At 40.8% G+C, this 14,060-nt stretch overlaps 1 protein-coding gene across 1 annotated transcript in view; it reads left to right on the top strand.

Moving 5' to 3' along the window:
* The window catches only part of ctnnd2a (catenin (cadherin-associated protein), delta 2a), a 250,221-nt gene extending 247,430 nt beyond the window's left edge, over positions 1–2,791 (top strand). The window contains 1 exon segment of the mRNA XM_025910444.1: positions 107–2,791. Within this exon segment, the coding sequence (XP_025766229.1) occupies positions 107–529 (423 nt within the window). The 3' untranslated portion in view covers positions 530–2,791.
* The last annotated feature ends 11,269 nt before the right edge of the window (positions 2,792–14,060 follow it).

Raw genomic sequence — 14,060 nt, 5'->3', positions numbered from 1 at the left:
TCCCACTTTTCCTCCCACTACCCACATGTCTTTGACTCTCCATTCTTTTCCTTGCTGCACCTCACCCCCCACCTACCACTCTTTCACTTCAACCACTCCCCGCCAGGGTCCAGCCCAGCCCTGCGTTGTGCCCCCTCAGCCCCAGCCGGACAGTCCGTCAGCAGCCGTGCTAAAAGACTACGACCCCTACCCTCCCCCTCCCTCCTTCCCCCAGCCTCAGCCACCGCAGCCTCCACCTCACAGCCAGAGCCGGAGCTTTGACGAGGCCTACTACGAGGACCAAGGACCACCACCACCTCCGCCACCCCAGCCACAGCCACCGGTCCAGGCTCAGGCCCAGCCTCAGGCCCCACCCCAGCAACCTCCAAACTCCACCGGACCACCCAGGGACCCGCGGGAAGATCTGCGCATGCATCTGGGCCTCAAATCAACCGGCAACTACGTAGACTTCTACTCGGCCTCTCGGCCATACAGCGAACTAAACTACGAGACCAGCCACTATCCGGCCTCACCTGACTCCTGGGTCTAGTTAGACTACAGTGTTGGGGGGCAAGAAAGAGTCTGTGTGTGCTTGTGTGAAAGGGATTATTTTTGCAAGACATCAGCAGTGATTATAAGCGGTATTTTGAAAGCGATCTTGTAGCCAGTGGCAGGAAATTTATGTTCTCTAAAATAAGTGGGTTAGCAGAGCTGGATGGGGACAGGAAGTAAAGTCAGGTCGAGCGACAAAGAGAGACTGCATGTGCATGTGAACTTTTTTTTTTCCAGACCAGTTTATTTCTTTAAAGTCAGCTCCATTTCATCAATGAGTGGAGCTAGTGGAAGTAGATATGACAAAGTGTGTTTGACAGTTTGAGCTAAGAGTAGGAAACGGAATATAAAAAGAGAGAAAATGACCAGACGGATAGAGTATGCAGATGTCAAGAGAGAAGAAGAGGGCGCTAGGATAAAGAAATAAGCAGCAGTTGAGGGAGCGCTCTTACTCTGTAGGAGCAAGGAGCTGTCTGACCTAAGGAGGAGATGAGAGACCAAGATGGCATGAGGGTTCTTGAAGAGGTCAGGAAGAATAAAAGCACAGAAAAAGATGAAAGCACATCAGGCAACAAGCAAGAAGTGGATGTTTACCATTTCACCCAAGTGACAAACGTAGCACTGCTTTTATCCCCCTTTTTTGTTGCAATGGCCTTGTCGCCTCCAGAGGCTTCTGAATTTGTGTTCAAGGAATGTCATCTTCAAGAGACTTCTTTTTTTGTCGTCATTCTTTTACATCTTTTTTATTTGTACTTTTCTAAATTTTCACTTTCAGCAAAACAAAAAAAAAACTTTTTATTTTCTGTGTACAGTAAAAGGTGATATAGTGTGTATATTACACGTTTTTGATGGGCCACTTATGAAAACATGATTTATTTTCCATGACTGACTGCTGACTGAAACATCAAAAGCAACAAAAATAAGTGAAATGTGAACACGAGAATCAGCCCTGACAGACATCATCAGGATGGGTGTCAGCAGACACTTTTGTTTTGGCCCCCCTTTCCTTTCCCAGCCAGAGAGGAAGCACTGCGATATTTGTGTTTTTCCCTCTCCATCGAGTGAATTTTGTCATGGACACAGTAAAGAGCAGTTCAAAGCTGCCAAAGCATCAGTTTGGCAGAGCAGCATTGTTCCAGAGTCCCCGTCAACTAAAGTGCTTTTTCACTGCCTAAAGATTATATGTGTATGTTTAAAGCACACTCTCTGTCTTTGGAAAGGTTTGTCTTTTCACTTAGGGGAATCTGACATGTTTGACAATGTCAACTTTTAGTGGTTTGTCATCATCACCTCTGCATAAAAAAAACAAACTGTTTCGACGTTTTTTTTTCACATCAGTGAAAGCCGCCAGTATTGTACATGTCAGTGTACAGTAGAGACAAAGGAAGACGAGAGAGAAAGGTCTTGTGCCAAACTTTGACACACAGTGGACCAGTCCAAGAGGACTTTAAGGATATTCTGTCGACGTTTACAGACGACGTAGACTGGCCGACTCACTCTGCTGTTTGTAACTTTTATTTTCTTGTGTTTTTGATCAGGTGAAGCCGTACTTATTGCTGGGAATCATGGGTAATGTCTCTCTCCCGTAGATGTACAGACCTGCCTCTCCGTGTTGGCTGAGCACATGTGGGTGTGTATGTGGATGTGTGTGTGGGCGGGGGGTGGACATGTGTGCGCACGCGTGTGTTCGTGTACATGTGCATGTATGTGACAGAATGTGTGGCCTGTGTGTACACGTAAACTTGAGCGAGCGTATCTATGCATGCATGTGTGTAGTAGTGTGCGTATGCCTCTGTTGCGTGTATGTGTGTGAGCGTTCCTGTACAAATCAATGTCCAAACAAGGCATTCCTACCGACAGTTTGTCCAGTTTTACAACATGAAAAACCAAGGAAAAAATCACTAGAAGGAATTGTTGATATAGAATGACAAGTCTATAAATATATGAATATAAATATAAATATATATATAAATATATATATAATTTTTATGTGCTGATGTCAGTGTCACTAAATGCAACAAATGTTCGCAGAGAAAACAATTATGTGGTGTACAACAGGACTCTTGTTCACTTGACCTAAACATGGAAACTGCTGATCGGGACCCCCCCACCCCAGTCGAGACAAAAAGAGAAATCCCACCTGAAGATGCTCAGGCTCTGGTGCGAGTTGTGTGTTGTGTGTCCATGCTTCTTAGATGACCCTGCTGAGAGAGGACCGTACTTGAACACAAGGAAAAAATAAAGACTCTTTGCAATCAAACAACACGGTCTCTGATCCTCTTGATGATTTTTTTTTTCTTTTCACAGAAATGTGCATTAGATTTTTTTTTCTCACAAGGCAAAAGTGCTCATGTGGTGCATGTGTGGGTTAAGCTGACACACTTTGATGTGTTTTTGTTTAATTCGCATTCTTGTGTGATTTTCTTCAGTCTGTATTTTGTTCAAAAGGGCTTCAGGTGCCTTTGAAGATGTAATAGCAGAATGTAGGAATATTTTCCTCCCCGTGTTCCTCCTGTGGTATCTGAGGCAGCCTTTAAAATCTGCTCTCATAAAATAAATAAATATAAACAGCAAGTACTTAAATTTATTACATATTAAGTCAAGTGAGATGGGATGATTATTACAGAACAAATACCTTTTTGGAGATTTTAAACACTGTAAATATATAAATTGGCAAGGGGAAAATGTACAGTAACATTAATATGTGTTTACTGTTAAAACTGTAATTATATGTATATATTTACCACTGTGGGCACTTTAAACGTCTATTTGGATTTAACTGTCCAATATGTGCTTTTAATAGCTCTAATGCACAAATAACATCAAAGCAAAACTTCTACTATTCAGTTTAACAAAGTTATTGATCCTGTGCATTTGCAGTGGATTGTACTATAAGTGATAAACACTCAACAGGCTCTTCGTTAGGTACATCTGTTCAAATGCTCTCTAGCGCATATATCTAATCGGCCAATCACATGCCAGCAACTCAATGCATTCAGGCATGTAGACACGGTCAAGATGACCTGCTGAAGTTAAAACTGCACATCAGAATGGAGTAGAAAGGCGATTAAAGCGACATTGAATATGGCCTGAATGCTGGTGCCAGACAGCCTAGTCTGAGTGTTTCACAAACTGCTGGTCTGCTGGGATTTTCCTGCACAAGCATCTCTAGGGTTACAGTGTATAGTCCCAAAAAAGAGAGAGAAAATATCCAGTGAGCGGCAGTTCTCTGGACAAAAGTGCTGATGCTGATGGAAGAGGTCCTACTGCTTCAAGCTGGTTGGAAGGCAACAGGAACAACAATAATCACTCATTACAACATGAATACACAATGCACTGAACGTTGAGCCAGGTGGGTTGTAGCATTGAGAACAGGACACTAAAGGTACGAGTCACACAAACGTTCCCTGGTCGGAGTCTGCTGCGGCATTTGGATGGAAAGCATCCATCCTGTCTTGTACCAGCAGTCCAAGCTGCTGGTGGTGGTAAACTTATGGGAACACTTAGTACCAACTGAGCATTGTTTACGCACCATAGTCTCTCTGAGTATTGCTACTTACCGTGTCGATCCCATGATGACCACAGTGGACTCATTGTCTCATCAAATGGCCTCCACAGTCACCAGATCTCAATCCAAAAGAGTACCTTTGAGATGTGGTGGAATGGGAGATTCACATCATCATGTCAACATGGACCAAAATCTGTGAGCAATGTTTCCCAGCATTGTTGAGACTCTGACAAGACTAATTAAGGCAGTTCTGAAGGCAAAAGGGAGAGATTTATTTCAGAGGAATAGAAATATATCAGTTTATTTCACCTTAAGACAAAGGGAAACACACCAGGTTGTGCTAAGTTCGTGAGAGGAAATAAAAACTCATGAAAAGCAACAAGCACTGCAAGCCTCCCACGGCTTTACAATTTAATTAGATTTTTTAATTAATATTTTCTTACACTGAAATGGTCATTATTCCTCAGCGCATACTGATTTGCTTCACTGTGGGATTCTCTTAGCCTGATAAATAGACCAACAACAGCCAAATATAAATAAAATATATCAATAAACTGAAATTACGCTTTATTGGTATTTAATGGTGTATTTTACTCTATGTGAGCTTGATAGCTCGAGTCACTATATTGCTTAATTCGTAATCTATTTACAAATGGTTTGATAGGGGTCTTAAAATGTAATTATGTTGCCAGTATAGTGCAAATTCTGAATATAAAGCAACAGTATGACATTAATGGTAAGTTTTGCTACAATTCTTCTTGTTGAATAGGAGGAAATGGTACAGATGTGTTTTTAAGCTTATAATTTTAAATGAATCTGAGAAAAAAAAAGTAAGAGTGCACACTGAGATTGTGACATTTCATGCTACTACTCAGTATTAATTTTATTTACAAAGCACCGACATTAGCATATTTCCATTTCTGTACATCAGGAGTGAACATTGCCGAGTTGGAGCAAATTAATTCGGATGTATTTCATTTATCTTTTAGTGACATAATAAATTTATGGTACTTTAGGAAGAGGTCCATAGACAACGGCAACAAAACACAATAAATTCAAAAAGTCAATAAATTCAAATTGCCTTTTACACAGACCATTTGCTACTGTTGGCCCTGACAAACAACACTGTTAAAATCTTGATACCATCATCTGCTCACACAAACATATTCACTGGGGACTTGACTGACTGCCGCGTGGGAACATGTATGATAATGCTTTGCATATCAGTCCTTTTCACTCTTTGGCTGATAATGACCCCTTTCAAATGCTGTACAGTTAATGTACTTACACAGCGGAGCAGTGATAGGCACTGCAGGGGGCTTAATATTTCACTGTGATGTTGCCCCAGACTGACAGCAGTGGAATGTGCTTAGAGTGGTGTTAATAATGGAAAGATGTATGAAGATGCAGGGGCTCCTACAAGCACCAGCCTCTATTGTTACACTATTGACAGTGGACAGACATCAAAGATGCAGTAATGGGATGAAATTCCCGTTTTGTGTTTTGCCATTTTTTCATTACCCCTAGTACTTTCATCCCATTCACCCAGATATCAATTTGTATTGAGCTGAACTTGAAGCATATAAAATGAATGAGGCTGGGCTGGGCTGGAGGTAGCAGCGTTTGTTACAATCCATTGGAATTCATGTCTACTCCTCCTCCCACGTTCCCTCTCTTCCCCTTCTTTGATGCTGTCTAGGTTAGGCCTGTGAAATGTAGTGCTGGGTAATAACTCCATTGCGCTGATTATTAGCCTTCACAATAGAGGCAAGCCTCCTCTGTCTGAGCATAGTCCTGTAGTGGAAGGCTGGTGTAACTTAATGTGGCATGAAAATAGCTCCTCAATTTTCCTACGCACAGCCTTTCTAGAAACTGCCCTGTAACACCCAGCAGATGCCTCCAGCCTTCACTGTTTCACTCCTCGTCTCCTAGCATTATTTCCTTATAGCATCCCTGGTCATTCGGTCATGACACACCTCAGGATCACAGGTGTGTGTCTACACATGAGCCAGGGAGGATGTAATGGAAGATTTGGTGGAGGAGAGCAGGTTAAATGAGATGTAAGGAAAAAAAGAAGGAGACAGTTATAGTGGGGAGCAGGTGGAGGGTCTGCGATTTATACCGTGAAGATTTAAGTGTGAAATCAATTTGTGTTTAAGGAGAAGTGTGGGTACACATCGCTACTGTGTGCCAAGGATAAACCTTGAGAAATCACCGTTCTCATCTGTAAGGGACAGATAAGCAAGGGTGGAACCTGAAAGAAGCACAAGGTCCTCCTACCAGTCGACATTGGACAGGAAATAATGGACAACAATGTGAGTCGTTGCAGCAACTACAGGTGTTGGAAAACTTGAAAACTTCAGACCAGCTTTTTGAGCTGTGAAATATAAGAAATATGTTTGAAAATAATTCAAATGTTCCACTGAGCAGTCTGTCAAATGTGTCTGCAACACCTGGCAGCTCAAACAAGGACTCTGTCTCACAACTAAAGTTCACATCCTATAAGTGCACAGCTTTTTTTTCTTTAAAGGTATGAACATGTCACAAGGTAAAATGGTTCTGTGGTTTATATATATACCCTGACACCTTCTGGCATGCCAACTGAATACAAGCACACCACTGAATCCCACTAAAAGAAGAGTCAAATACTAGGAAACATGTTAATACAGCAGATTAAACAGTAAAGTTACATCTACTGTTCAAAAGGGAACATTTATTTTGGAGTGACTTTATATCTGCTACTTTCCACAGATTGTATGGAAGGCTGTCTGTAAAGCTCCGTAGACTTCAAGTGAACTGGAGACACGGGTGATGTTTTTACAAGTAACCATTTTCACCAAAAGCGGAATAAAAGATTGTTATTTTGAACATATTTTCATAGGTTTTACATTAAAACTGGTTCAGCACTAGCTTTTTAGCTTAACTTATTCTATAAGACCTTGATATTCATAACTTCATAACATAAATTCATAACATAATTTCACTGCAACATTCAATCCTATTCATCAGCAGTGAGATATGCGATGCTGATGAATACAGTACAGACCGGATATGTTAAATTATATATAGCTTAGTTAAAGCAAAATTCAACCTTAATTAGTATATAACCCACATGAAAATCAATGCAAACTATGTTTGTTAGTGACAGGCCCAGTGTGTTTTTAACATCCAGTCTGTTACGGAGCTGTCGCAAAATCGTTCAGACAAACGTGTGTTCGGTTCACGTGTTTTGACTAAATTTAATATTTGAATGACATCACTCATCACCTGGTTGGGCTCCAGTGACAGTCTCATACATGCCAGAACTTCACAATGAATGCAACAATGAATAGACCCGCAGTTCAGTGCAACCTGTTTCACACGAGTGATGAAGCCAGACAGTGTCGTTGCTACAGCACCGTCAGTGCCCACACGTACACAGCTGTCCCAGCTGAGTTTACCAGACATGCATTTACCCAAGGCCTTTAAGATTTTCTCTCCTGTTGGTTTTCTTGGCAGAGTTAAAGCACACAGCAAGTCCTCCCGCAAGTCATCTTGATTGATGTACCTAACATAAACTAATAAAATCACTTTGTTTTCCACGTCTGTAGACTCATCCACCACAGGGATGCAGCGAGTCTGTCAAACAGCTGGCTTTCGACATCTTCTGCTATCTCATCTCGCCTCCTCTTAACTGTGTTCTCCGAGAGGAACGTGCTCAACTTTGCTAGCTGCTGCTTCACCGAAAACAAATGTCGTCTGCAGCTGGAAGAATCAAGTGTTCCCCACTGTCAAAAGGCTCGGCGATGCAATTAGCCACCACATACGATACCTTTAAAGCAGTGATGTTAACTGAAGTTTCAGACTTTAGCACCTGCCTCTGACTGTCTTGTCTTTCAAAATAGTCCACCGGCATGTGCTTCAGAGCAGGATGTCTAGTCTCCAAATGCACAAGTAACTTTGAAGGCTTCATAACCTCATTTGCTCACATGGGATTTGGAGCAATAGGAACCAAAGAAGTGATGAAGCCACATTTTGCATGGTTGTTGTCATAATTTAAGTTGAATTTTACTTTCTTCTTCTTATTTTCTCAATATAAGGAATAATAAGTATAGCCTCAATATAAGGACTCGTGCACAATCATGCACACACTCATTAACTGCTGGGTTTGCATTCAGTGCTTAGCAGCAAATACTGAGGCTTTTTTATGGCAACAAGACTGAAAAGAGCTGCGGTGGTGAAGAGAAAGAGGGTTAAGGAGTGTTGCTGGATATTTTGGAGGCAAAATTAGAGAGGACTCAGATAAGTACACTCCAGAAGAGGAGAAAAGCAGCCAAACAGGATTTCGCAGACAAACAGGGCTCTAGAGGACTTTTTGAAATCCCTATTTATTTGAATCAAGGATATGTACCTCTCATTTTTCATTTTCCCTGCTGTCGTAAATTCTGCTGCGTCTACCAGCTAAGCAACAGAAATAAGAAATGTCAGGAAGCCTCCCCACAGCAAGATGTTCTCTCCCATTTGACATGGGTGTTATCATGGTTCATTTGCACCTGTGGGAAGAGGCAGGATGCTTCAATTTGATGCTTGCCAAAAAATTCTTTTCTCAGGGCACTTACGCTGAGCAGTGTTTATTAATATAGCTGAAGATAGCCTCGGAACGTCAGTAGTGACGGCAAACCTTCGGGGATAAACTACACTAGACATTACAGTAAAGAAAATGCAGTGCAGAGTGAATGAAGAGGTCAAACATTTGATATGCAGCTGTGTTAAATGACGCCGCTTTGTTTCTTTCTTAACTTTATTATATACAAGGTTGCCTCATGAACAAATTCACAAAAGCTCATTCGATGCTGTATACATTTAAAATTCCTGCATATTCCTCCTCAATACAGACCTCAGTGACTCTTTGCATTCATCATACTTAAAAGCCTTGAGACTCCTATGCAGCTTAGATACATTTCACACACTGATTTTTTTTTACTAGGTAGGCAGTCTTGTTCATTTATTATAAAACTAAAGCAATTTTTATGAGTGCGAAAATCAATGTGCATGAGTAATAGCTGCATATAAGAATAAGAAAAATTAAAAAAAAAAGTACCAGAAAATCTAAAAGTTTGGTAAACTTTAAAAGGTACAGTAAGACATTTTTAACAGAAGATGAATATTGTTCTCATAAATATGCATTGATTGGTGTGTAACTGCATCTTCCACAATATTGTTCTCATAAATTTGAAACTTGAATCTTGAATACAACAGTGGGCGGGGTGGATGTTGTATTTTTAATCGTGTTTTATGTATGTAGCTAGAGACCACACCATACATACTATTCCTTAAAAGGTAGTTTTCATTTGGAAACTATTATTATTAACCATTTATAACTTAGTATTTCAGTCATCTTCTTCTCATGTGTGCTTCTCCATCACTACTATCTCATTTCTCCCTCATTTACATTAGGCCAGTGTTAGGCTTAAGTTTCACTCAATCCCAGAGTCCAACAATGTTAGATCTACATCAAAAACAGTTTCACTAATGCCGGCTAACAGCAGCTAACAGAGGCTAACAGCAGCAATAACAGCAGCACTTTCCAACAGAAAAATTCAGGATATCCTCAGCAACTCACCTCGGTAGTGCTGTCATTGGACAGAAATGAGTTTCGCTGACTCATCAATTCGTATCAGACTTCTTTCACAGTTTTACAGCCAACTCCAGAGTAAATAGACGTGGAGACCAGCTGAGGTAAACAGCAGACAGACAGACTACACTCACTACAGATGAACTGCGGCCAGAGTTTTTGAGATTACTTTGGACTAAAAAGAAACAATACCACAAAATATTTAATTGGTGTATATACATTTTTTTTATTCCTGATGTATTGCCAAGTGTTGATATTATCCAAATGTGTTTGTCCCAGTCTGCAAATTGTGCAGACAGTGTGGAGTGTGAAGTGAAGGATTCAAGATGCAGACGGGGGATACAGACAGAAATTAATATACAAAATCAAGTTGTCTAAAAAAGAATATTCTGTAATGGCCAAAAGTTTATTGTTAACACAAAGGATAACAACAGTTCATCTAAGGGTTTCTGATAATGAAGTCCAGGTTCCAGACAGAGAGGCAATTCTACTTCAGAATCTCTGTCAGCACAAGAAGTCTCCAGACAATCTGCACAGAAGGAGCAACAAGGTAAGTAACTTATGATGGATGAGCAGACCAAAACAACAGCAAGCAAGGGAGCCAGCTTTAGTAACTGTTGTTAGTTCAACAATCCAGCAAAGACTGAAGTTAAACAAGACAAACTACCACCTTAAGTGGTGGCCGGAGAGGAGGTGACTGGGAACAGGTGAGCTCATTGCCTCTGGGTGTGTGAAGCCATGACATATTCGTTTAAACTGCCTGTAAAAAATTACAGATGATATGCTGACATCAGTATAACACACCATCATCTTGGTAGCATACTGACAGTAACCTTTATCAACATGTTATTATGGTAACTACTTAATTATCACCTATAAGGTTGAGGCTGCTAAGAAAAAAAGGGTCCATTTGTATATTTGGCTATTGGAAAAATGATGGAACTGCAATTAATCCAAAAAGGTGTGTACCTAATTTTATGGCATGTTACTCAAGCAGTGCTGAGCTATTGATTGGGGTTTTTTTTAAAGTGAAACTGATGGAACAACAGGTGCAGGAAAGGCTCCAGGCAAAAATCTTCTGGAAGTGTCCCTGAATGTCTGCAAAAAAGCAATCAATGCAACGGTTGTTGATATATTTCAGCTGAAATTGTTAAACCGATCAGCCCACAGACTGCTGCTAGCATGGTTAACAATCAATATCCCAGACGTGTCCATTCCACACAAAAGTGTTTATTTTTCAATTGCTTGCAATTATTTTAATCATGCAGAAGAGATTCCATCAATAGCTCCAAACCACAGAAATGTGGGAGTCTCATTTGCCATTACAATGAAATTACCTCAGGGCATAACCATTCTTGAGGCAGCTGACTTTTCTGAGAAAAACTGATTCACTGTTTCCTAAGTAAACTTGAGCTTAACCTTTAGAACAAAGGGCGCAAAGCAGTGATGCCCAATAACGCTTCACAGTATGCTATTGGTAATCAATGTGCCTATTGCTCTGCTTCTTCTCTCTCTCTCTTCACATTTCACCGTTTCAGACTGACAGTGACTGCTGTGGGCTCGTGAAACTAAGTACAACCTCCAGTGGTTGGTTCTATGTCGCAAACACACACTCACACGATATAACATAAGGCACCATGTCAGGTATTGAATAGTCAATGCTGCAGAGCAGAGCAGAACCCTTGGTTGTTCATGTGTGATAGTGCTGCTGCAGAGGACCCAGCTGGCTTCCACAGAGCTACATCACTGTGAGTGTGTGTGTGCGTGCATGAGAGCGAGAGAGAGCGAGCAAGAGAGAAAATATGCATGTCAGAGACATGATTGCATGTGTGTGTGTGTGTGTGTGTGTGTGAGTGTGTGTGTGAGAGTGTATACCCCTGTCAGGTTGAACAAATTCACTCACCTGTGACGTCCTCATTCTGTCTCTCTGTACGGCGTCACTGAGAGTTCTCCTCTCAAAGGCCCAGGAAACACACACACACACACACACACACACACACACTGATATCAGCCACGGGCAGGTGTTTGAGATCACTGACTTCTGAAGAGGATTTCACCTATGGTAATTTGAATGCATGCCATGTATTTTCACCTAAGTAATGAAAGCTCTCCCTTGCTCTCAGTCGTGTGTAAAGTCAGAGAAAAAGGCAAGGAACAGAAAGAAGGGTGGAGGGAGAGTGTCACACAAGTGTGAGAGGGAGGAAAAAATGAGCTGGGCGTGGAGCTCTCTATTTGTCTTTTCCTTTAGAGTTGTGCAATGACTCTTCAGTTTCTGGGGCATCACAGCCCGAGCTTTGTTAGAATGACAGTGATGATGAATCCTGCAGGACACAAACTCCCACATACTTCACTGGAGACACTACTCTGATGATGTAAAGCTGCATTCTTCCATCTAGTGGTCACATATGTACGCACACTCATACATTTGTGCACGTGTGCAGTGAAAGGCGAAACCTCATGTGCTCAGACACACACACACAAGGGACTAGCCTGCACTTAGAGCTGGAAGTAAACATGATATAAAGATGAATACTTTCTGATTTCAGAATATGTTTATCTCTAGTTTCACTTGCTTCTATCATTCACTGTAAGCACCGTAAGCTGCATTTAAATAGCAAGCACCAAATCCTCAATTACATCTGGGAACATTTCCTGAAATTGAATGGCAGATGGAATAATCTTAGATCTGAAGATGTTCTTAGATCTTCGATCTGCATGAAGAAGATGTATCTGCTCCAATGAACAGAGAAGAGCTGCATGGGGACTAAAATGTTTGTTCTTTTTGGAGGTACAACAGTTTCTATGCACATTTGTAAAACATGGTGGAGGCTCTGTCATGGTTTGGGGCTGCATTTTGAACACAGAAAAGCATTTTCAGATTTTATTCCAACATGCAATACCATCTGGAAAGCATGTGATTGACAATTCCTTCATTTTTCATCGTGACAACAATCCCAAACAATTCTTCAATGCAGTAAAGACATGCCTGAATAGAAAAACGCATGAGTGGAACACTATCAGACACCAAAGTAGCTAAACTGATTAAAAGCTCCCACTGCTACTTAAGTGGGCAAATCAATATAGAAGTTTAATTGATGTGATTAAAAGTGTTCCTTTATTTTTTGAGCAGTGTATTTCTAACATGTAAGTAAAGCTACCTTTAAAAGAAACTAGTATTTTGGTGTTTATGACAGTTTTGTACTAACTTAAAACATTTTTGCTTTAAAAGATTATTAAATAGTTGTAGTGCAACTTTTCTGAAATAATTAGGCAAATTAAAAACTTTCTTTCCTTGATCTTAAATTAGATCAATCTAATGAAATCCTACAAATCGTCTCGCTGGCTGCTTTTATCAGTTGGAATGAGTATTCTTGATTTACAGCCAAAACATGTAAATTACACATCACAGTTCATCATTTTATCAGCAGACCTGTGAGTCCTGACCTGCAAGTGAACTCCTGGCCTGTTGACTGGTTGTCAACAGCCTCCTTGGGGACTAATGTCCTGGCAGGAGTTGCATCCCACTTTGAGGACAAATGTGATGCTGACCATCTCACCTCTGCCAACACCCATTGCTCATCAGTAGTGTGTGTGTGTGTGTGTGTGTGTGTGTGTGTGTGTGTGTGTGTGTGTGTGTGTGTGTGTGTGTGTGTGCGTGCAATACCAGTTGCCACCGAAAATATGTGAAAAACAGGTGTGTGAATATATATGATTGCATTTGCATTCAGTGTCTGGGTGTGGGTGTGTACATTTTTGAGACTCATTCGAATTCATGAGTGTATGTATGGAATGAGTGTGCGATGAACACGTTTCTGATGGTCTGAATGAAGAACACAGCTGCCACTTGACACGGCAATTATGCCATTAGAGTTGATGATTGGCCTGCATGCATCACTCTGACCACTCCCTCTCTCTCTCCCTCTCACACCCACACTGTAATCATGTGAATTTGCATGTAAAATTCATTTGCATTCACTGAACTTATCACTTCTCAGATAAATCCCACAATCCACAATGCTGTATTTATTTATTTTTATTTTAACCTTGATGCTTATAATTTGACGATGACTGTAAATTAACAGATGGGCAACCACCCAAACACCACAAACCAGAAGCAGATGGATATTTGCAACTTTCCTCCTTGATTTAATTTTTTTTATGTTTTAATATTTTCTACGTTATATAACAGACAACTGAATGAAAACCTTACTTCTACTCTGCATACCGCCCACCCCCCCAAAAGGGCAAGGGTTATACTAAAACTTTGATGTTTTATGACATTTTTATTACAACATGCTGACGTCAGCTGCCTTTTATAACATCACCCTGATGTCTGACCTTTGGCCTATGACCTTGAAGCTTTACATAATAAAATGGTGTATTTTTTTTTTTTTTATCTTTACCCAT

Source organism: Oreochromis niloticus, linkage group LG9, assembly GCF_001858045.2.
Source record: "Oreochromis niloticus isolate F11D_XX linkage group LG9, O_niloticus_UMD_NMBU, whole genome shotgun sequence".
In the NCBI taxonomy this organism is placed as follows: domain Eukaryota; kingdom Metazoa; phylum Chordata; class Actinopteri; order Cichliformes; family Cichlidae; genus Oreochromis; species Oreochromis niloticus.
The sequence above is the reverse complement of the archived record's forward strand: the minus strand, read 5'-3'. Positions and strand labels throughout refer to the sequence as shown.